The sequence below is a fragment of the Spermophilus citellus genome (assembly GCF_964194105.1).
Source record: "Spermophilus citellus genome assembly, chromosome: 8".
Lineage (NCBI taxonomy): Eukaryota > Metazoa > Chordata > Mammalia > Rodentia > Sciuridae > Spermophilus > Spermophilus citellus.
In genome coordinates this window covers 31650928-31674054 of record NC_138189.1, presented here as the reverse complement: position 1 = coordinate 31674054, position 23127 = coordinate 31650928, and the positions used below count along the sequence as shown (strand labels likewise).

The window sequence follows — 23127 nt, the reverse complement described above, 5'->3', positions numbered from 1 at the left end:
ATTTCATTTTTTTGTATTCTGAACAGTAAAACTCAAGCTTCATTTATTTTCTCTTTTCCCTTTGTAGAGCAATGATGGAGAAGAACGATTAGCTGTTGTTCGACTTCTAGCTAAATTATTTGGATCTAAAGATTCTGATTTGGCCACACAGAATCGACCTCTTTGGCAATGTTTTCTTGGACGGTAAGAGAACATGAAATTCAGATTTATGTATTTTGGGGCCTATTCAGTAGGGTCCACTTGATTATAACTACACATACCAAAACTTTAATTAATGTTTGTTGGTTTCATTAGCATTATACTAAAAAGTGTCTTGGAATAGTTAGACATCATCTCAGGATGTGCTAAAAATTTGAGATTTTTAAATAAACTTTTCAGGTGAAATCACTAGTCCCGTGTGAAGAATCTGGTATTTTTATCTAATTGTATGATGAGTTTTCAAATAATTTGGTAAAATTGTGTGACTATGAGATGAAAAATATTATTGCTCTTAAATTCTTTTTAAAGTTTCTCAAGAACATAGAATGATTAAATTTTACTTGATAAGGTTGAAAAATCTATGAAATTTATTAAATTCTTCCTCACATTTCATTTACTTTTGTTTCAAAGGTTGATTTAAAAGTAGATATTTAGTATTAGTATTTTGGGGAACATTTGAGATTCATCATTAATTCAACTGATTTTTTTGAAGATGGACTCATTTAGAATAAATTTACTATAATAATCCTTACAGTAATTCTATGTTTTGTGAAATCTCTGACAGTGACATAATGATATCTCAGCAGTTACTTGCTCAGAACAAACCATCTTTAAGGTCTTAAAAGAAGACCTGAATATTTGAATAATTAACCTTGATTCCAGAAGAGTTTATAATAGAGGCAATGAAGCAACTGCACTTAGAAGGTTCCAGAGGAGGTATTCCCTATCCTAGTGATTGACATCAGTATTTATTGCAAATCATTCAAGCAAAAATGCAAGAATGTATTTTTCACTTGAGGTTCTTGTAAGATCAAAATCAGCATATGGGTTTTTAAACACATCATTTTATATTCACTGGTGTATCACTCTGGTGATGTGTCAGTGATTTATAGAAACAAAGAGGTTATATTTTATCTGTTTTGTATTATTTAATTGTAATGTTAAGTGTTTTTATACTTTGCTTGATCAAAAATTTTTTTCTCTGACAGTTGAAAAATTATAAATCCTAAATGTAAGATTATATTAAAATACAAAGATTAGCTCTGCGTAGGAAAGTTGGAGGCTATAAACATTAAGACATTTATTAAATGAGTTTACTTGAATATTTTATGAACTCATTTGAAAAATTAAAAATTACCTTTTATTTAACATCACATTATTATCCCCACCCAAACCCCCCTGTGCTGTGGATTGAACCCAGGGCCTTGCATCTGCCAAGCATGTGTACTACCAATGACCAATACCCCCATCCCAAAATCACATTATTTTTCAATAATAAATATATTTTAAAAAGTTGCCCAGTCTATTTTAAATTTGAATTGCAAAGCTTATCCTTATTATATATCATGTTGTTTTTCATATTAACTGAATTCATATACTGCTGGGCATGGTGGTTGTGGTGGTGATGGGGATGGTGGTGGTGGTGGTGCACATCTATAATCCCACTGCGGGTGGTCAGGCAGGAGGATCGAAAATTCAAGGCTAGCCTTAGAATTCTAGTAAGGCCCTAAGCAACTTTGCGAGACTGTGTCTCCAAATAAAAAACAAAAAGGGCTGGGGATGTAGCTCAGTGGTAAAGTGCTTCTGTGTTCAATCCCCTGTACCAAAAAAGAAAAGGAAAAAAAAAAGCATTTTACTACAAGTGAGTCCCAGGCGGATGAGGAAAGATGACTCATTTTTATCCACTCTTATTTCGGCCTCTGGATTTTAGTCTTATGTATGGTCTGATTTCTACTCCAAATTCCCCAATAGTTTCCTCTTATAAATTTTTTTACCAAGCAAAGTTTATGTGTTCTGAATATTTATTTTTTATTTATTATGTGGCAAAATAATAATCTCTCAGAGTTTTAGATCTGTAAAATGAATAGTTTTATTAGTCAGACATATGTTTATATTTTTTATCATTTTGTTTTAGCATGGTAAAACAAATTGTTTCAAAAACGTTTCTTTAAAATTATGTCTTTTGTCTTATATACTTTATATTCTCCCATCAGAACATATTAGCTATCATTATAATCAATGTATTTTCTAATCAGTAAATATTGTTGTTTATAAGCACTTGTGTGTTAGATATACCTTTTTTGAAAATATTATTGTGCCTTAGAATTAATATTTAGCAATCTCTTTCTATATAGATTTAATGACATTCATGTTCCTGTGAGATTAGAAAGTGTGAAATTTGCCAGTCATTGTTTAATGAATCACCCAGATTTAGCAAAAGATCTCACAGGTAAGCTATGGTTTATTGCAAATGAAGTAATTACAGAAATAAAGTTTACATGCAGGCAAAGATCCAACTTCATTTTCTGAATAGATTTTTAATTCTAGCATGATTTCAGGTCACTATTTCTCATGCCCTAGGAAATGATTATATGCTTTATAAAATAAAAAATCTTTGTTGTTTTGATCCTTTTGAATTTTTTAGAAAAAAAGAAATATTTTAAGGAAATAGATTTGGGCACAAATCATTATATTTATATAATTAAGTATAGTAACATACAATAATAAGTAGGAAAGCGGTTGTTTTCTGAATTAAACTAAAATTTGTTTCTTCACTTGAACATAGAGCTTTTAAAGCTACACATTTGATTGTAGCAAATAGGTGGCGTCTATCAAAGTTCTGTTGTTTATAAAAACCAGAAGAAATGACACTTTTTACCTTGATTTACTTTGTTTTATAAGTTGTTCAGGATTTGTTTGTTTGTTTATACCAGGGAGTCATTTAACAACTAAGCCACATCCCCAGCCCTTAAAAAAAAAATAGTTGTTGATGGATCTTTATCTTATTTATTTATTTATATGTGGTGCTGAGGATTGAACCCAATGCCTCACACATGCTAGACAAGTGCTCTACTACTGAGCCACAACCCCAGGCTCCCCCGGCCCTTTTAAATATTTTATTTAGAGACAGGTTCTCACTAAGTTGCTTGCGGCCTCACCAAGTTGCTGAGGCTGGCTTTGAACTCAGTCTTTCTGCCTCAGCCTTCCAAGCCACTGGGATTACAGGGATGGACCAGTATGCTCAGCCTATTCAGTAATTTTTTAAAAAAGATTATGAAATATTCTGGATTTTAATGGTGTAGGTATATACCTATCAGCTAATTTGTTATAAGCATTTACTATTCTTCAAGTCTTTTAATTTGTAACTGCAAATCTAAACTGTATAAATCTCATACTGTGTTGTAATTCAACCTTTCCACTAAAATAACCTTATTTATTAAGATGTGCTATGCAGATTTGTGATTATTACAGAGTACTGGTGTCTTAAAAATTATTTTGATTCATGCCACATTTTACAGACACTGTCTTAGTATGAACAAATGCTAAAAGCATTAGTCTTTTCTGACATTCTGAATCATGACAAATTACATAGCTCACATGGAGCTTAAGTTTTTTTTCTTATTACAGAATATTTGAAGGTTAGATCACATGATCCAGAAGAAGCTATTCGTCATGATGTCATTGTTACTATAATAACAGCAGCCAAAAGAGACCTTGCCTTAGTAAATGATCAGCTGCTTGGATTTGTAAGGGAAAGAACACTGGATAAACGGGTAAAATCTGAGGAATTTTATTCTTCCTTATTTTACTGTGTTTTATTTGTTAAATACAATTGGTATTATTTTCTATAGTAAGATTTATTATCCATAATAACAATTAAAGCTTTTCTGCTTGAAAATCAGATTAATGACAATGCTAAATAGATTTTTATTTCTTGTACATATTAATTACCTTTGAGTACATTGGATTCTAGAGTCTTTCACATCTTAGTTATGGTTTCTATTTTAGCATTTTCCTTTATAAAAGAACAGGTAAATTAGGGCTGGGGTTGTAGCTCAGACATAGAATATTAGCCTAGTATGCGTGAGGTACTGCGTTTGATCCTCAGCACCACATAAAAATAAAATACAGGTATTTCATCCACCTAGAACTAAAAAGTTTTTTTTTAATAAAAGGTAAATTAAAAGTTTTATTCTATTTTTTCTCACATATGATAAGTTTTAAATAGTAACTTATCGATCTGTTTCTCATTTATTACAACCTGATATAACTTAGCTGGGTCTGTCATTGTTTGAATAAAAATACCATCATACTTACTAAGAAAGTGATATTTCCACCTGGGTTTGGTGCTGCACATTTGTAATCCCAGGAATTCAGGAGGCTGAGGCAGGAGAATGCCAAGTTCAAGGCCAGCCTCAACAGCAACTTAGCAAGATCCTGTCTCAAAAACATCTGAGATATTTTTTCCATTTGCTCTCGTTAGAAATATGAACTGATGAGGAAAAGTAATACTAAAAACAGAAATAGCAGTTGCTAAGAAATAGTACTGTCCCCCATAAGTAAGAGACTGTTATACAAAGCAGGCTGATTAACATCTTTAACAACAATTGCATTGCAGTTGCTATTTTATTTTATATCATTGATAATCAAATTTCCTGTGGAAAAGTATAGTTTAGCTATAATTTCAGGGTAGAGAAGAAGTTGGTTTTGAGTAGTCTTTATGCTCTTCTTTTTTAAATAATTATAAGGGGCTGTGCAGGGGGCTGGGATTCTGGCTCAGTGGTAGAGCACTTGTCTGCCATGTGTGAAGCACTGGGTTCAAGTCTCAGCACCACATATAAATAAATAATTAATAAAGGTCCATCAACAACTAAAAAAACCCATATAATCTTAAAAAATAGGCTGGGCAGGATGGCCCCTGGCTATAATTGGGAGGCTGGAGAGGGAGGATTGCAAATTCGAGGCCAGCCTCAGCAACTTAGTAAGACCCTATCTCAAAACAAAAATTAAGAACTGAGGATGTATCTGTGGTACAGCACCCCAGGTTCAATTCTCAGTAGAAGGAAAAAAATTAAAAATAAAAGTCATAAGAGGCAGATGTTTTAATGTACATTGGCCAGGCGCCACGGCACTTGCTGGTCATCCCATTGATTTGGGAAATCAAGGCAAGAGGATCACAAATTCAAGGCCAATCTGTGTAAATAAGCAAGATGCAGTATCAAAATTAAAAAACAAAAAGTGTGGGTTGGGGATGTACCTCACTGTTAGAGTGCCTCTGGGTTCAATACCCATTACCAAAAAACAAAAAAAAAACCCACTGTTTAGCTTGCTTAACTGTGTTAGTAATTCTAACTTTGAAGATTTCTTTTTGTCTTTAACTTAAATGACTCTACCTTGTTGTTAATTGGCATTGCCCTCTTTTCTTCCTATATGTTATTGCCACTCATGTAATATCTTCCTTCTAGAAATATTTCACTCCTATTAATGTTTCATAGTTTCAAAAGGAGTTGAACAAATGACACTTCTTAACTGAAACTACATTATGTGGTCATAATAATACCTATTAGACATTTTAGACCTGAATTTTGGACTAATAAGTTACATAGTAGCCATTTTAACAATTGTTTTCTCCTATATAAAAGGGGACTAGGAATTAATCTTATATTTCATGGTACACAGTTTTTGGTTTAAGTGATATCAGAAGGCATCCATGTGAGGCATGTTGGTGCATGACTGTAATTTTAGTGACTTGGAGGCTGAGATAGGAGCCTAGGCAACTTAGTGAGACCTATCAAAATTTAAAAAAAATAAACAAGGCACCTGTTAACTTGTTGTATAGGAACAAAGTATTATTCCATCCACTAAGTTGGCAAAAAAATGAAAAAATAACAAAAATTTTATAAGGAAGTACTGACTTAAAAAGTATTTAAATCTCCCCTCACCATTTTTTAAAAGAGAAATACACTTTTGCTTATTGTTTTTTCTTAGATCTTGGCATAGTCTTCATATTAGGTTTTTTGGTGCTGAGATCAAACCCAGGGCCTCACACATACTAGGCAAATGCTGTAACACTGAGCTCCACTACCAGCACTCATGTTAGGTTTTTAACTGGTCTCTCTTCTTTTTTCTTTTTCCTGTCCGCCTTCCTCTTAACACCATTCTTTCCTTCTCTAGTAACTCTTTCATACCAGCCTCTAGAAATCCCCGGAGTCTTTTCACTAACTAGGACATGCTATGTATGTAAATCATTTGTCTACAAAGTAAGACAAGATGATGATAAAGAATAAGATGATCACTGAAGTTCTTTCCAACGTTGTAGTCTCAGTATCCTTTTTTTTAAATATATATTTTTAGTTGTAGATGGACATGATACCTTTTATTTATTTTTATGTGATGCTGAGGATCAAACCCATTGCCTCACAAATGTGAGGCAAGTGCTCCACCACTGAGTTACAGCCCCAACCCTAGACTCAGTATTCTTGATACTGAATGAATTTTGTTCTTCTTATTCTGAGTTAACATCAGAAAGCATATAATTGAGAACTAAAACATTTTAGGTTTTTGTTTGTAGAATGAAACATTTCCTTTGTCTTTTACATTTAAAATTGGACATATATATTTTTTTCTTTAATTTAGAGAATCAAATGATATATTTAGTAGGATTTACTGTTGCTTTGCTCTGTATGGAAATAAAAAATTGGTAGATCATTCAGCAGTATCTCCACAAGAAAATTTCTAAAGTAGTTTTGTTTCTAAATAGGAACACATTCAAAATACTTAGTAAAGCCTGTTGTAAAAGAAATATTATGTACACACACACACTTAAGACTGACTGCAACCTAGTAAAGCCATGGCAGTTTTTGCAGGTTAATATAAAATTTTGTTATTTTCCTCATCTAATAAATGTTATACTTTCTAGTGGCGAGTAAGAAAAGAAGCTATGATGGGTCTGGCTCAGCTTTATAAGAAATACTGTCTTCATGGTGAAGCAGGAAAGGAAGCGGCAGAGAAAGTCAGCTGGATAAAGGACAAACTTTTACATATTTATTATCAGAACAGCATTGATGACAAGTGAGTCTACTATGTTGATTGAATGATTGAATGTAAAACTGCTTTTCATTTTTAAATGTCTTTATCTAACTTTAAATACTTTATTTCTAAATTTAGAAATAACTTTCTATGAATTCTTACATACTATGTTTAAATTAGTTTGTAAGGTAGCATAGTAATAGTAAACTAGGCAAAGACTTTGTAGTCAACCAGACCAGAGACAGCTGTTTGCTGTGGCCCTTATGATTTTACTTCTGTGCATATCAGTTTAACATAAAAAGGAGAAATTTTCATAATGCGCTTTTTACAGGATTGTCGTGGATTAAATAAAATAATAAATGTAAAGCACAATGTTCCTTTCTTTGCCTGCAGTATTGTTTGATAATTCATAATTATTAGTTTTTCTTTTTGCAACACTGTCATTACCAATAGAGGCATTATTACGTTCTTTTCATTTTCTGAATGCTATTTCAAATTTTATAATGGATTGGGTTAATGATACTTGGTTTTTGTAAAATACTTTGCAGTGTTTTATTGATTTAGAGTGATTACTTGGGTATCACAGGTAATGTATTTAATTGGTCAATGAACAGCTCTTTGTTTTCTTATTCCAGTAATACTGAATAATAGATATAAGTTTAGCAAGAAGGATATTTCAGTATTGATAAAGAATTTAGAATATGGAGAGAAGAAAAATCAATATGCATATTTTCAGGAAGTATTAAAAAGGAGATCCTCTTGTTTTCTCTCTGTGACAACATGGGAAAGGAACTGAACTGTAATCAGAGGAAATTAATGAGTTTCTTGACAATTAGAATCAATTTATATGTAGTGTTAACTAATTTGTTATAGTTTTGGACTGTTGAAGAATAGATGGTACAGCCTGCGCAGTGTTTAGGAATAACATTTTAGTATCCTAGAATAAATGTTTCATAAGGACACATTATAACTTGAAGCCACAAGTAGTAACTGCCTCTAAATTTAAAAATAACTGTAGAACATCTTCCATTGGAAAAACCGATTAAATCCTGATGTTTCCCATCATATGTGAATGCACTATTGGTTTGGTATCTTTCTTCAAAATGGTAAAAATGACTATTATCACTTTAGAAATAAAATAATTGTGCGTTTTGGGTCTTGTTTCACAGACTATTGGTAGAGAAAATTTTTGCTCAGTATCTTGTGCCCCACAATCTGGAAACAGAAGAGAGAATGAAATGCTTATATTATTTATATGCTAGTTTGGATCCAAATGCTGTAAAGTAAGTTATTTTTCAAATGACTAAATTATTTCTGAAAATTTTATAAAATTACTTCATCTTATCTAATTGTTGTTGTCATCTTATCTAATTGTTTTAATTCAAGAAACTCAGGCAAATATTTATAGAGAAAAATATTATTTAAATTCAGATCAGTCAACAGCAAAGCTATTCCTATATTCATAGTGTTTTTTTTTTTTAATTTTTTTTTACTTGTCAATGGACCTTTACTTAACTAATTTATGTATATATAGTGCTGAGAATTGAACCCAGTGCCTTACACATGCTAGGCGAGTGCTCTACCACTGAGCCATGACCCCAGTCCCCTCATAGTGTATTTGACAACTGGGTCATAATATGTTTTCAGACATTCACCAAAGTCCCCGTGTCAGAATACCTGATGGGTATCTAAATTATACTATTCTCCTTTATCCTTTCATACTAAGTACTAAACTAAGAAATGAGTAGGGTTTTTTTTTTTTTTTTTTTTTTGAGAGCATATCTTCATCACCTCTACATAAGATGTGCATTTAATTGTCTAATGAATATTTTAAGACAGAAAGGAAGCACTATTAATAATTTTGCTTGGAGTGGGGTGTGGTGGTAGTGCATACCTATAGTCCCAGTGACTTAGGAGACTGAGGCAGGAGGATCACAAGCTCAAAGCCAGCCTGGGCAACTTGGGCCCTGTCTCAAAATAAAAAATAAAAAGGATGAACTGAGGATGTAGTTCAGTACCCCTGGGTTCAATACCAATACCACCAAAAAAAAAAAAAAAAAAGAAGTCAATTAAAATGCACACAAAATAATTGAGTCCTGTATTAAGAATTTTGAAACTTTTGATTTAGGATTTCAGCTGTATTTTATATATATGTTTGTGTGTGTAAATAAGCTGTATATAATTGTATAATTACATATATAGGTATAAACTTTAATTTGCATACAGAATGTTGTAACATCCCTTTACCCAGAATCATCCTTTTTAACCATATACACGTTTTCTATCTCTATATATACATTTTATTTACACACGTTTTCTATCTCTATATATACATTTTCTTCCCAAACATTTGAGAATAATTTGCAGATGTGGATCCCTTTAGATATAAATACTTTAGTGTTGATTCATTATAAACAAAGATATTTTCTTATAGAACCTTAACAGTGTCTAATCCACTATATGTGTTCGAATTTTCCTCAGTTGTTCATATAATGTGCAGGTTTGTCTCATCTGGGATTAAATATTACATATGGAATTACTACTCAATCTCTTTTTATGACTGTTTTTTGGAAGAGTTTTCATAGGCCAATTATTTTGTATAACATAGTCTCCATTTGGATTATTTTGCTGTTTAGTCTCCATTTGGATTATTTTGATGTTTTCTCATTATTAGATTATAATCATCCATTTTTAGCAAAAATTCCTTGAAGGTAATATATATCACATCAGGAGGCATTAGCCATCATTCTTTAACAGCTTTATTAATGCCACTCCTGATAGTAAAATGCTTGCCTAAGGGTTTAAATGTGTGTGTTTTGTGGTACTGGGGATTGTACCCAGGGGTGCTCTACCACACTGAGCTACATCCATAGCCCTTTTATTTTTATTTTAAGACAGGGTATCACTAATTTGCCAAGACTGGCATCTCGAGATTGAAGTCTCCTGCAATAATCTCCCAAGTAGCTAGGATTACAGGTGTGCACCACTGCACGAAACTTGGCCTAAGGTTTGATATCCCTTTGTATTTCTAAATATCTGGCCAGGGCACTCAGAAGGATTTCTTAGAGGTACTCTGGACACCTGGAAGTATAGAGGGCATTTGTAAGAGAGGAAAGTCTGTAATCATGGAGAGAAATGAGTATCAGGGCTGTATATAATTGTATAATTACATATATAGATATAAACTTTAATTTACATAGCTCATGTGAGGCACTGGGCTTAACCTTGGCACCACATAAAAATAAATAATAAATAAAGCTTTTGTGTCCACCTACAACTAAAAACAATATTTTTAATAAATAACCAAACAAATAAATGGTTGGTATCCCTTCATATAGATTCCTTAGCCTGGCGTTCAAAAGACCTTTTTCATCTGCTTCCTATCTATGGTTCGCTACAGCAATTTATGCTCCCCACTACACTCTGTAGTCCAAGCATATAAATGTTCTTCAGTTTTCTGTGTGTGCCATACACCTAGACACTTTATCACTCCTTGGGCCAGAACACTCTGGCTATCTCTGAGCCTCTTTATTTAACTGCAAAATTCTTCTTTTCTCAGATATTTCTTCTCAGTGGTAGAGAGTTTGCCTAGTATGGATAAAGCCTTAGGTTCCATCTCCAGGACCATAAAAAATAAAATCAAAATAATAAATTCCTCTTATGAGGAGCTTTCTAGTTACCATTTATACTATACAGTAATAAATCCTAGTAAATAAATTTTTGCTTAAAATTTTGTGTAGATGTAGAAAAATAGTGTATATATACCATGTAACAGAAAATTAAGTTGAATAATTTGCAGTAATGTTAAGTAATATTTTTTTTATACTTACAACTTTATTTACAGAGCTCTCAATGAAATGTGGAAATGTCAGAACATGCTTCGGAGTCATGTACGCGAACTATTGGATTTGCACAAGCAGCCTACGGTAAGTTCATGATTTGTTTAAATTCATAGGCTATTGTCATGATTAAATGTTATATAGTACTATTCAAAAGTCATATATTTTCTTATTCCTTCAATGTAAAATCAATATTAAGTATCAATCCTATAATACCAGTGTCAGAATAACAAATTCTACTCAAAGTTTTTTGGAAGGCAGGTAGAAAAAAACTTGAATGTTCTTGATGGACTTTTAACTATGTTTTGCTAGAATAATATATTTTATTCTTTTTTAAATATTTATTTTTGGTTGTAGTTGGACACAATACCTTTATTTTATTTATTTATTTTTATGTGGTACTGAGGATCGAACCCAGGGCCTCATGATGAGCACTCTACCACTGAGCTACAGCCTCAACCCCAACCCCTAGAACAGTATTCTTAACCCTGGGAACTGTAGACAGATTTCTCAAGGATCCAGGGATGTTAGAGGAGGGGCTTGTCAAAACTTTTTTGTAAATAACTAGAAGTAAAAACTTAATTTTTGACATTCATGTAATCTCTGGTTAGCTATTCAACTCTTCCTTGGTATAGGACAAAAGCAGTTATAGGCACTCATAAATTAATGGACATGGCTATATCAAGAGTTCCAACAAATGTCACTCTTGGGGATCAACTTGGGGGATACCAACTTCTTTTCCAAATTATTCCAATTTAATATAAATTATTAATTCCTTGTGTTGTAATTGTGAAGGAAATACTTTTTGAAGGGGAGGTTATTCTAAGTTTTTAAGAGATGATGGTTTTGGCTGGACATAGTCGCACATACCTATAATCTCAGTGATTTGGGAGCCTGAGTCAAGAGACAATTGTAAATTCGAAGCCACCTGGGCAACTTAGCAAGACCCTATTTCAAAATAAACAATAAAAGGAACTGAGAATGTAGCTCCATGATAGAGTGATTGCGTAGCATGTGTGAGACTCTGGGTCCAATAGCCTAGCACTGCCAAACAATAGAGCGCAGACTGGCCCCAAACACCGGGGCTCAGATGATCCTCCTTCTTGAGTAGCTGGGACTCCATGTGTATATTATCATGGTTACTTTTTAGATATTTTTTAAGAACTTCCTACTAACATCTTCTTTCCTTCTATTTGTCTTAACAATTTGTTGCCTCTTAATAGTTATTTGCTGTTAACTTAGTGTGTAGATTGGTAAACCATTTTCAGTGGGTAGATAATGATGAAGTTTTTTAAAACTATGAAGCATGTACAATAATGATTATTATATTTTCTTAAAAAAATTAGCATGTGTGACTGGTTGTTCTTTCTTTTCTATTTTAAATTTCAGTCAGAGGCTAACTGTTCTGCCATGTTTGGAAAACTGATGACCATAGCAAGTGAGTATGTTTATTCACCCAGTAAATATATACTATATATCAAAACAGACAATTAGTTCACCCCATAAGACTATCAACTTAATGCTAAGAAAAATAGTTCTTAATTTATTTCTAAGAACCAGTTTGTCCAGTATTCCTTTGATGACTCATCAATATTTTTATGACAGTTGCTTTTAGTTTAGTAGTTTGTCTTTCCTAATATTAGTTCCCTCTTAATTTTATAGAGAATTTGCCTGATCCTGGGAAAGCACAAGATTTTGTGAAGAAATTTAACCAGGTTCTTGGTGATGATGAGAAACTACGGTCTCAATTGGAGTTATTAATCAGCCCAACCTGTTCATGCAAACAAGCAGACGTTTGTGTGGTTAGTAAATTATACTTTTACATTTGTTCTCCCAGCTGACTTGTAGAAGTCTGTATTTCATTAAAGCCTTTTGACGTTTAGTGTTTTGTGTGAATTTAACAGCAGTGTGAGCCCTGAATTATTGAGAAGTATTTCTGTGGTCAACTTAGTTCTCGTTATTTACCACTTATTCTCTAGCTACATTCCAGGAAAAAATTAGTGATCTAAGCCAGAGAAGTTTGTCCTAGGAATTGAGTAAGATAAAGTATTTTGTATTTAGTAGATATTCATTGAATAAATGATAAGAATGATCTAAATGCTTTGTGTGCATGCATTTTCTTCTCCTGTGTGTTAGCATGGAAATAACCTCTGTAATAAATCAGCAATAGAAATGTTGTCATATATGTGATTTCATTTATAGATAAGATAAATTCCTATGTAGACTTTTGTCCTCATTCTATTCTTGGACTCCTTATTTTATAGAAAACCAGCATCATTGAAAATATCAGGAAAGAAACCTTCATCCGTTCATTTACTCAGCATTTTATGAGACAGAGTCCTAGTTTGAATTTCAGCTATACCATTTACTACCAATATGACCTTTAGTAAGTTATTCAATATTTTTGAGCCTCATTTTCCTCATCTATCTATATATATACATATATAGGGTCCTGGATTTAAATAAGTGGTAGTTCTTATGATATTACACATATATGACAAACACTATGCTTATAACCAGGCTTAAAAAGATGAATAAGACAAAGGTAATTATTTAGTTATTTATGTCTGTGTTCTAAAAAGGATTAGATTTGATATAATTATTTAAATATGTGATAAATGATAAGGATTATAATAGATACGTATACAAAGTGGTCTGGGAGCATAGAACAGAATATCTTATAATAAAATATCTTTTATTCAGTCAGAGATTTAAACAGATCAGTGTTTAGGAGGACATTGAAGGAACCAGTTTAGGGAAATGTGCTCTTCTGTTGTGCCTAGTAATGTGGATGTCCAAGTGTCTAGACTACTTAAACCTTTGCACTTCTGAGATAGATGATTTAGAAACAACTATTAAAGGTTTCATTTACCCCTTTGGCATCTTGAATTCCAGTTTCAGAACATTGTGTCCTGGGGAGGAGGAGGAATCTGATGTAATTGAATCATTGAGCAAAAACAGCTTGAAGATACCTCAGAGATATTTGGTTTGATCACTCAATTTTTCAAAGAAAGACATTGAATTTAAAGAAAAGGAAATTTGGCTGGGTGCAGTGGTGCACGCTTATAATCCCAATGGCTCGGGAGGCTGAGGCAGTAGATCAAGAGTTCAAAGCCAGCCTCAGCAAAAAGCAAGGCATGAAGTAACTAAGTGAGACCCTGTCTCTAAATAAAATACAAAAAAGGACTGGGGATGTGACTCAGTGGTCAAATGTCTCTGAGTTAAATCCCTGGTACCAAAAAAAAAAAAAAAAAAAATGAAATTTAAGACCACAAGCACCAAGAGTTTCCAAATTAAAAACTGTATGCAAAGCAGATGTTTGTAACCATAAACCACAATACCTGAGGATGAAAGTAACCAATGAGTTATACAGTGTAGCCAATAAGTGCTCCTGATTTTAGGAATTAGGAAGATGAAGATGGAGATGAAGAGAAAGTATAGTAATGATTCCTTCTTTTCTAGGTCTTATTAGCATTGTGTAACTTGAGTGTATTCGTTAATTTATCTATTTGCTTTCATTTGAAAAGAACACCTTTTAAAAACTCAGGAAAACAACCATTGTTAGAAAAAGTTCTTATCATTTTGTCCTTTCTCTCATGGGTACTGTGTATTAGTTACATATTTTCTCTGACATCCTTGATTAGATAGAAGAATGGAATAAAGGAAAAAATTAAGTATAAAATTTGTTTTCTGTCATTCTGTATAGCTTTGTTTCCATCTTTTAACAGTTTTTTTAAAAAAATCATGTTTTATGTCACAGAGATGAATATTACTCAGTAACAGTAGGAATAGATATCTAATAATTTCCTCCCCTTTGTCTTAGTTACATACTTGAAAAAGTTTTAGAGAATACTTTGTAAGGACTATAAGCAGAGACATACTATGGATTAAAACTTATGTGCATGTATGTGGAGAGTATAAGAGGGTATGCAATGAATGGCATTACATTTCTTTTGGGTTTTGTGTTTCCACACTTTGGTTTTACAGAAGGATAACATACTTGCTACCACTTCAACTGTGCTTGCTGTTTAATACTCCATGGCCTTACTATGATGGCAGATCCCAAATTTTAAGATTTTTTAGGAAGCTTATTTAACATATAATGAGACAGTCCTAAATTTGAATTTCACCTATAGCACTTACTAATACTGTGAACATTAATAAGTCACTCAGCAGGGGCTGGAATTGCGGCTCAGTGGTAGAGCACTCTCCTAGCATGTGTGAGGCCCTTGGTTCAATCCTTAGCACCACGTAAAGATAAATAAAGATATTGTGTCCCATCTACAACCAAAAAATATTTTTAAAAAAAAGTCACTCATCCCAGATGCCCTTCAATAGATAAATGGATAAAAAAAATGTGGCATTTATATACCATGGAATATTACGCAGCACTAAAAAATGACAAAATCACGGAATTTGCAGGGAAATGGATGGCACTAGAGCAGATTATGCTTAGTGAAGCTAGCCAATCCCTAAAAAACAAATACCAAATGTCTTCTTTGATATAATGAGAGCAACTAAGAGCAGAACAGTGAGGCTGAGCAGGAAGAAAAGACTAGCATTAAACAGAGACATGAGGCAGGAGGGAAAGGGAGAAAAAAAAAAGGGAAATCACATGGAAATGGAGGGAGACCCTCATTGTAATACAAAATTATATATAAGAGTTTACGAGGGGAATGGGATAACAAACATGGAGGGAAATGAATTTCAATAGATGGGGTAGAGAGAGAAGATGGGAGGGAAGGGGAGGGGGGATTTTAGAGGATAGTAAAGGTAGCAGAATACAACAGTCACTAATATGGCAGTATGTAAAAATGTGATGTGTAGCCGATGTGATTCTGCAATCTGTATTTGGGGTAAAAATGGGAGTTCATAACCCAATTGATTCTAATCTATGAAATATGATGTGTCATGAGTTTTGTAATGTTGTGAACATCCAATAAAAAAAAAAAAAAAAAAAAAAGTCACTCATGCTGGGGATGTGGCTCAAGTGGTAGCGCACTCGCCTAGCATGCATGAGGCCCCGAGTTCGATTTTCAGCACCACATAAAAATAAAATAAAGATACTGTGTCCACCTAACACTAAAAAATAATCTTTTTTTTTAAAAAAAGTCGCCATTTCTGAGCCTCATTTTCTTCATCTATAAATATTACCAACTTCTTGGGATTTTAAAGAATAATGTAAAAATGAAATTTTATACATGGCCTAATACAAGGCCCCCTTCACTGCCTATAGATTTAAAGTTCTTATGGTATTATACATAGATGACAAGCAGTAGGGACCCGTAAAACAGGTGTGAAATAGGATCATGAATCTATCTTTTAACAAAGTCTCAATGTCATTCTGTTGTGTGGCTTTTGAACCACACTTAAGAAACCCCTTCCCTACAGAGTTATCTAGATATACATTATATCTTCAGAAATCCAAATATTCTTTGTCCCTTTCTCCCTGGATCAAGCTTACATTTTGTTTATGGTTTGTTTGGATATCAGATCCAGGGCCTTGCACCTGCTATCTAAGCACTTTACCATTGCACCACACCCCCAAACCCAAGCTTACACTGTAATCACTGCATGGTTTAGTAATTTGTATTATACATGACCTATCATCCAGCTTATATTTTAGGTAACAGACACAGATGAGTTGATTTCAATAGAGAATACAATATGGTTAGTGTTCTGATAGAATCATGTGCTTTGATAACACAAAAGAGCATCACTCATCTCAGGAATGTGTGGAATTAGGGAATGGCTTGTTCTATAAGTGACTCCTGAGTTGATTTTTAAAGGATAAGTTGGAGTTAGACCACTGTGTCAGCATTTCTGGCTTTGGGTGACTGGCTATCAAAGCAGATGCTATAGGAATAGAAGATACCATTTGTGGTGTTTGAGCAGTTGTACTTACAAGTCCGAGATTCAGGCCAGGTCAGTATTTATTAGCACAGTTGTATCTCCTGGAGGAGGTAGGAAAAAATATGAAGGAAAGGAGAGAGAGATGCTGACTTATATTTTAGTAACACTCATAAGATGCTTTAATTTTTTATTTAATGACAATGATGCAGATCCACTTTTACATGGAAGTTAAAGCTTTGGAAATTGTTTCTTATGATAAATTATTATATTCTTACCTAACTTACTGATTCTAACTGCAAAAAATACTTGACACTTGATAATATTAAATCTTTTTAGGAATTATTTTGATGGCTATGAAAGCACAAAAGGGATATAGGAGGGATTACTGTGCATAAGAAAGAATACTTCTAAGAAGCTAACACTTTTTATTGTCAAAATAAGAAAAATGTACAAAAAGGAAAGGTAGATGGATACATCATTTTAATAACTCTTATTTTTATAATAATAGGGTTTATAAATTATAACCTTATGGATTATAGGTTATTTCTTCAATATTCCTTAAGAATATTAAGCACCGTTTGTAAATAATAAGCATTAGTATTATTAGTGCGTACTGGCAGTGTAATATAGCCTCTTTGAAATTAAAAGCTCCAATTGCTTTTACTTCTGAACTTCCTCATGCTGAGAATGGAAACTGAGAAGCAACTGGCCCTGGTAGGCACCAAGGTAACAGAAACTGTGACATACTGCTGAATAGCACAGCCTAGCTAAATCCACATGTGTATATTTTCTATCTTTTGTCCCATATTCCCTCTCCTCTCATAAAACCATCCTTGAGCCCCTCAGAGATGGAGATTTGAGACAGAAAGGTCTCAATCTTCCTCAGTCCCAGCTTTGGGAAAACCTGTTTTCTATCACCAGCCTTTGTATCCTGAGCTTTAGTAAAGTGACAAAGCAGTAAGACTTTTGTTCCTGGTAAACTGTAGCACAGATGTGATAAAAAAATTTCTTAAAAAATTGTCAGAGATTCAGAAAAAAAACAATTGTTTTTTAAAAACTCATTCTGCCAACAGTTTCCTAATAGGATTGCATATGGTTACTTTTGTTTAAAGCTTTCTCAACTACTATTCAATTAGAAAAATTTCTTGTTGGTCTTATGTGTTTTTGTTTATTAGAGGTATATATAGGCTTCTAAATTTTTTTTCTTAAAAGTGTAAGGAAAACAAGATAAACTTTATTGCTGCCACAAATTAACTTGTTTTGTTGTTTAACCCTGATATCACATAGATTATCACATTTCTATTCTAAAACAACTGCTGTGTTTATTTACCTAAGTATTACCTACATAAATTATTGTTATGACCAGTCACCTAAATGTAAAACCATTAAAAAGGAATATAAAAATGTAAGTGTTATCTCTTTGTTGAGCTGTGTGGAATGGCATGCCTATAACCTTAGCCACCCATGCAGGCTGAGTCAGGAAAATTGTGAATTCGCACCAAACCAGGCAACATAACCAAACCCTGAAATGGGAAAAAGGAAAAAAAAAAACTGTCTAGTATTATTGCTTATATACATTGGTTTATTTTATGTAGCTCTATTACTGTATTCAAATGTGTGACCCTTTTCTCCTTGCCACTTATTTCTTTGTTCTGTGCATAGTAACTATTATGACTAATTAGTTATTAGTCATAACTAAACTATACGTTTTATTTTTCTATTTTTTAGTAAGCTATTTCAAAGCATTGATAGTATAGTCTGCCTAGCAATTTTCCACTAGTCACATTTGTTGTGAGGCAGTCTCCAAAATATTAAAGCAACTAAATTTTACACTAGAAGGATTTGGGGATACCTCACCAAATAACACTAATTTTAAAAGATTATAAAGTATTAAATTTCAGATTTTAAATGGGACTTAGCACAATGTAACGACTAAGCATGAACAAAATATTTTATTTTCTTAAATACTAACATTTTGCCTGGTTAATTACAGCATGCTAGAATAAATTGGGCAAATTCTAATGATTTTTAGTGATTTTCTTCAGAATCTTAACTCTTGGGACTTACACTCAAATAACTGATCTGGCTGGTGTTCAAATTAATGTAATTTGTATAAATATGTCAATTTATGTCATTAAAATTAAAGTCTACAATAGAATTTTTTTCTTTTCAATCTTGTCTTCCAATATAAAGATATCACTAAAAATATCATTTTTATGCAAAACGTTTATAAATAGAGCAATTACTATTTATTGCTGCTTTATAGTTCTAAAAACACACTGAATGTACAGTATTTAGCTCAGTTTGTTGGCGTGTGCCTGTAATCCTAGCCACTGGGGAGACTGAGGCAGGAGGATTATGAGTTCAAGTTCAAGGCCATCCTTGACAACATAGCAAAAACCCATCTCAAAAAAAAAAGTGTTATCCTGTCAGCTAAAATACATATTTACTTATCAGAATTATTTGATTAGGGCTGGGGTTGTAACTCAGTGGTAGAGCACTTGCTTATCACCTGTAAGGCACTAAGTTTGATCCATAAAAAATAAATAAAAGGTATCATCCATTTACAACTAAAATTTAAACTAAAATAAATTTAAAAGAATTATTTGATCAGAAGCCTTGTTGTTAACATTCATTTGTTTCTCCAGTGCCCAGTACATTATAAAGTCCATCTTCTTTAGAAACTTCCAACAAGAATATCTTTCTTTGGGGCTGGGAATGTGGCTCAGGCGGTAGCGCGCTCGTCTGGCATGCGTGCGGCCCGGGTTCGATCCTCAGCACCACATACCAACAAAGATGTTGTGTCCGCCGAGAACTAAAAAATAAATATTAAAAAAAAATTCTCTCTCTCTCTCTCTCCTCTCTCTCTCTCTCTCTTTTAAAAAAAATGTTACTTACTGTTTAAAAAAGAATATCTTTCTTTGTAGTCACTATTCGATGTAATGCCACCATCTTTAAGCTTAAATTGAGTTAATTTTATACTTGGGTATATCACATAGCTTGCAGTAATTCTGTGTTCCAGTTATAACAAATTAAAATTGTAGAGCTGGGATTATAGCTCAGTGGTAGAGCACTTGCCTAGTATGTTTGAGTCACTGGGTTCAATTCTCAGCACTACATATAGATAAATAAAGTCTACTGACAATTAAAAAATATTTTTTAAAAAACTGTAGGGGAGTGCATTATTCTCATTCCTCAACTGTGTACTTCCTAATCTGAATAACAAATACAAAATATTTATTCACTTATGAACATACTCCCAATCATACCTTTCTTACCATTTTTTTTTTAAATAGATCTCCCTATGTTGTCCAGGTGGGCCTCAAATGATTCAGCTCAAGGAATGCTCCTGCCTCTGACTCCCAAGTAACTGGGATTATAGGCATGTACCACTGTGAGCAGTTGAATATCCCCCCTTTTTAAAAGGAAGAAATTGACTTAAAGAAAAAGTATTCCATCAAATTATGAAATAATAAAAACCGGGCTGGGGATGTGGCTCAAGCGGTAGCGCGCTCGCCTCGCATGCGTGCAGCCCGGGTTCAATCCTCAGCACCACATACCAACAAAGATGTTGTGTCCGCCGAGAACTAAAAAATAAATATTAAAAATTCTCTCTCTCACTCTCTCTCCTCTCTCACTCTCTCTTTAAAAAAAAAAAAAAAAAAGAAATAATAAAAACCAATAAAACATACCAATGAAGGTCTCAAAATTGAAGAGGCTAATGCAGGAAGATCTCAAGTTTGAGGCCAGTCTCAGCAACTTAGATCCTGACTAAAAATATCAAGGGCTGGGAATGTTAGCTCAGTGCTAGAACCCCCTTGGTTCAGTCCCCAGTAACCTCCCCCCCCAAAAAAAAAAAAAAGTTGTGTACTAAATTTCATGAGAGAAATATGAGATAAAAAGCAGAAATTATTTAGAAACATAATTCATTTCTGTTCCCTACTGTCCAGATTCTAGTGATTACCTGATGAGTATATCAATTTTAGTCTAAAAAATTTTTTTCACTCCTACTAGTTTTGGATTAAAAAAAATTTATACTTAATCATTTTTATTTTCAGACACATCAAAGTGAGTCATACTTATGTTAAAACTCTTTCCTTTCTTTAGAGAGAAATAGCTCGGAAACTTGCAAATCCTAAGCAGCCAACAAATCCTTTTCTAGAGATGGTCAAATTTCTTTTGGAAAGAATTGCACCTGTGCACATTGATTCAGAAGCCATAAGGTAAGCTAGAAAACATACAATAAAAGTAGATTATAATCCTAAACTACAGTGTTCTAAGTTTAAATTCTGGACCCCTACAGAGACTTAAAAAAATGTTCCTTTTTTACTTTGTTTTAATGGTAGGGGCATAAAACATTTAGGTTGTAGAAAGGCCTACTCATTTAATTATCTTTGACTTTATTTATAAGAATTCTTGGAACTGGGGTTGTGGCTCTGGTAGAGTACTCGCCTAGCATGTGTGAGGCACTGGGTTCGATCCTCAGCACCACATAAAAATGAAATAAAGATATTGTATGTCCACCTACAACTAAAAAATAAATATATTAAAAAAGAATTCTTGTGTTTATTTTTAGTCTATGTACTCATTAAAGAAAACCAAGAACACAAGAAAATTTTTGATTTGTATGGCTATCAACCAATTTCTGAGTTTTCTTAAACATTTTATTGGCAACACAGTGCTCTGTGTAGTGTATAATTTATTATTGTTCACTTGATATGTGAGAACAATATGGCATATTAAGAGGACAGAGTTGACAGTAAACAAATTTGGTTTCAAAATATAAGTCCAAGGCCAGAAATGTAGCTCAGTGGTAGTGTGCTTGCCTAGTTTGTGTGATGTCCTTGGTTCTATCCCTGGCACTGTAAAAATACAAAAACATAAGTGAACTTTGTGACTCTGGGAAAAGTCCTCTAATTAGCAGAGTTTTCACTAATAATATGCATATAAAATCTTGTTGGATGATTATAAGAAATAGAGATAAAAGAAAACAGCCTGTATTCTTTGATGATTGCCATTCTGACAGGAATGAGATGAAAACTTAGAGTAGTTTTGATTTGCATTTCTCTAGTTACAAGAGGTGTTGAACAATTTTTTATATATTAGTTGATCAGTTGTATTTCTTCTGTGAATTGTCTGTTCTGTTCCTTAGCCCAATCTGTAGGCTCTCTCCTCAGGTTATTAATTGTTTCCTTTGATGAGAAGAAGCTTTTAAATTTGAGTCCATCCCATTTATTGATTCTTGATTTTACTTCTTGCACTTTAGGAGTCTTGTTAAGGAAGTTAGATCCTAGGCCGACATGGTAAAGATTTGAGCCTTTTTTTTTTTTCCATTAGGCACAGGGTCTCTGTTCTAGTGCCTAAGTCTTTGATCCACTTTGAATTGATTTTTGTGCAGGGTAAGAAATAGAGGTTTAATTTCATTTTGTTACATATGGATTTCCAATTTTCCTAGCACCATTTTTTGAATAGGCTATCTTTTCTCCAGTGAATGTTTTTGGTGTGTCTAGTAAGAGATAACTTTATTTATGTGGGTTTGTCTCTGTTTTCTATTCTGTACCATTGGTCTATGTGTCTGTTTCGGTGCCAATACCATGCTGTTTTTGTTACTATGGCTCTGTAGTATAATTTAAAGTCTGGTATTGTGATGCTTCCTGCTTCACTCGTTTTGCTAAGGATTGCTTTGGCTATACTGGATCTCTTATTTTTCCAAATGAATTTAATGATTGCTTTTTCTATTTCTATGAAGAATGACATTGAGATTTTAATAGGAATTGCATTAAATCTGTATAATGCTTTTGGTAATATGGCCATTTTGGCAATACCAATTCTGCCTATCCAGGAGCGTGAGAGATCTTTCCATTTTCTGAGATTTTCTTCCATTTATTTCTATAGGTTCTGTACTTTTCATTGTAGTAGTCTTTCACCTCTTTTGTTAGATTGATTCCCAGGTTTTTGTTTGTTGTTTTTGTTTTTGTTTTTGAGGCTATTGTGAATGAAATAGTTTTTCTAATTTCTCTTTTGTCTAATTGTTCTGGCTAGAGTTTCAAGGATGATGTTGAATAGAAGTAGTAAAAGAGGATGTCCTTGTCTTGACCAGTTTTTAGTGGGAATGCTTTCAATTTTTCTCCATTTAGAATGATGCTGGCCTTAGGTTTAGCATAGATAGTTTTTACAATGTTGAGGTATGTTCCTACTATCCCTAGTTTTTCCAGTGTTTTGGACATGAAGGTGTACTGTATTTTGTCATATGCTTTTTCTGCATTTATTGAGATGATCATATGATTCTGTTTTTAAGTCTATTAATATGATGAATTACGCTTATTGATGTCCATATGTTTAACCAACCCTGCATCCCTGGGATGAATCCCACTTGATTGTGGTGTACTATCTTTTTAATATGTTTTTGTATGCAATTTGCCAGAAT

The 23127-nt window shown here is 33.1% G+C and overlaps 1 protein-coding gene across 5 annotated transcripts in view; it reads left to right on the top strand.

Annotated features, from left to right (window-relative positions):
- Window positions 1-23127, top strand: part of PDS5A (PDS5 cohesin associated factor A) — a 152586-nt gene that overhangs the window by 76676 nt on the left and 52783 nt on the right. For all 5 annotated transcript variants that reach the window (XR_014023163.1, XM_081302951.1, XM_081302953.1 and 2 more), the window contains exons 9-17: window positions 68-183; window positions 2334-2428; window positions 3607-3752; window positions 6899-7050; window positions 8178-8291; window positions 10853-10934; window positions 12237-12285; window positions 12510-12649; window positions 20808-20923. Coding sequence is in view for 4 of the 5 variants with exons in the window: in XM_081302951.1 (XP_081159077.1) it covers window positions 68-183; window positions 2334-2428; window positions 3607-3752; window positions 6899-7050; window positions 8178-8291; window positions 10853-10934; window positions 12237-12285; window positions 12510-12649; window positions 20808-20923 (1010 nt within the window). In the remaining variant the exon portion in view is untranslated. The remainder of the gene's footprint in view (window positions 1-67; window positions 184-2333; window positions 2429-3606; window positions 3753-6898; window positions 7051-8177; window positions 8292-10852; window positions 10935-12236; window positions 12286-12509; window positions 12650-20807; window positions 20924-23127) is intronic.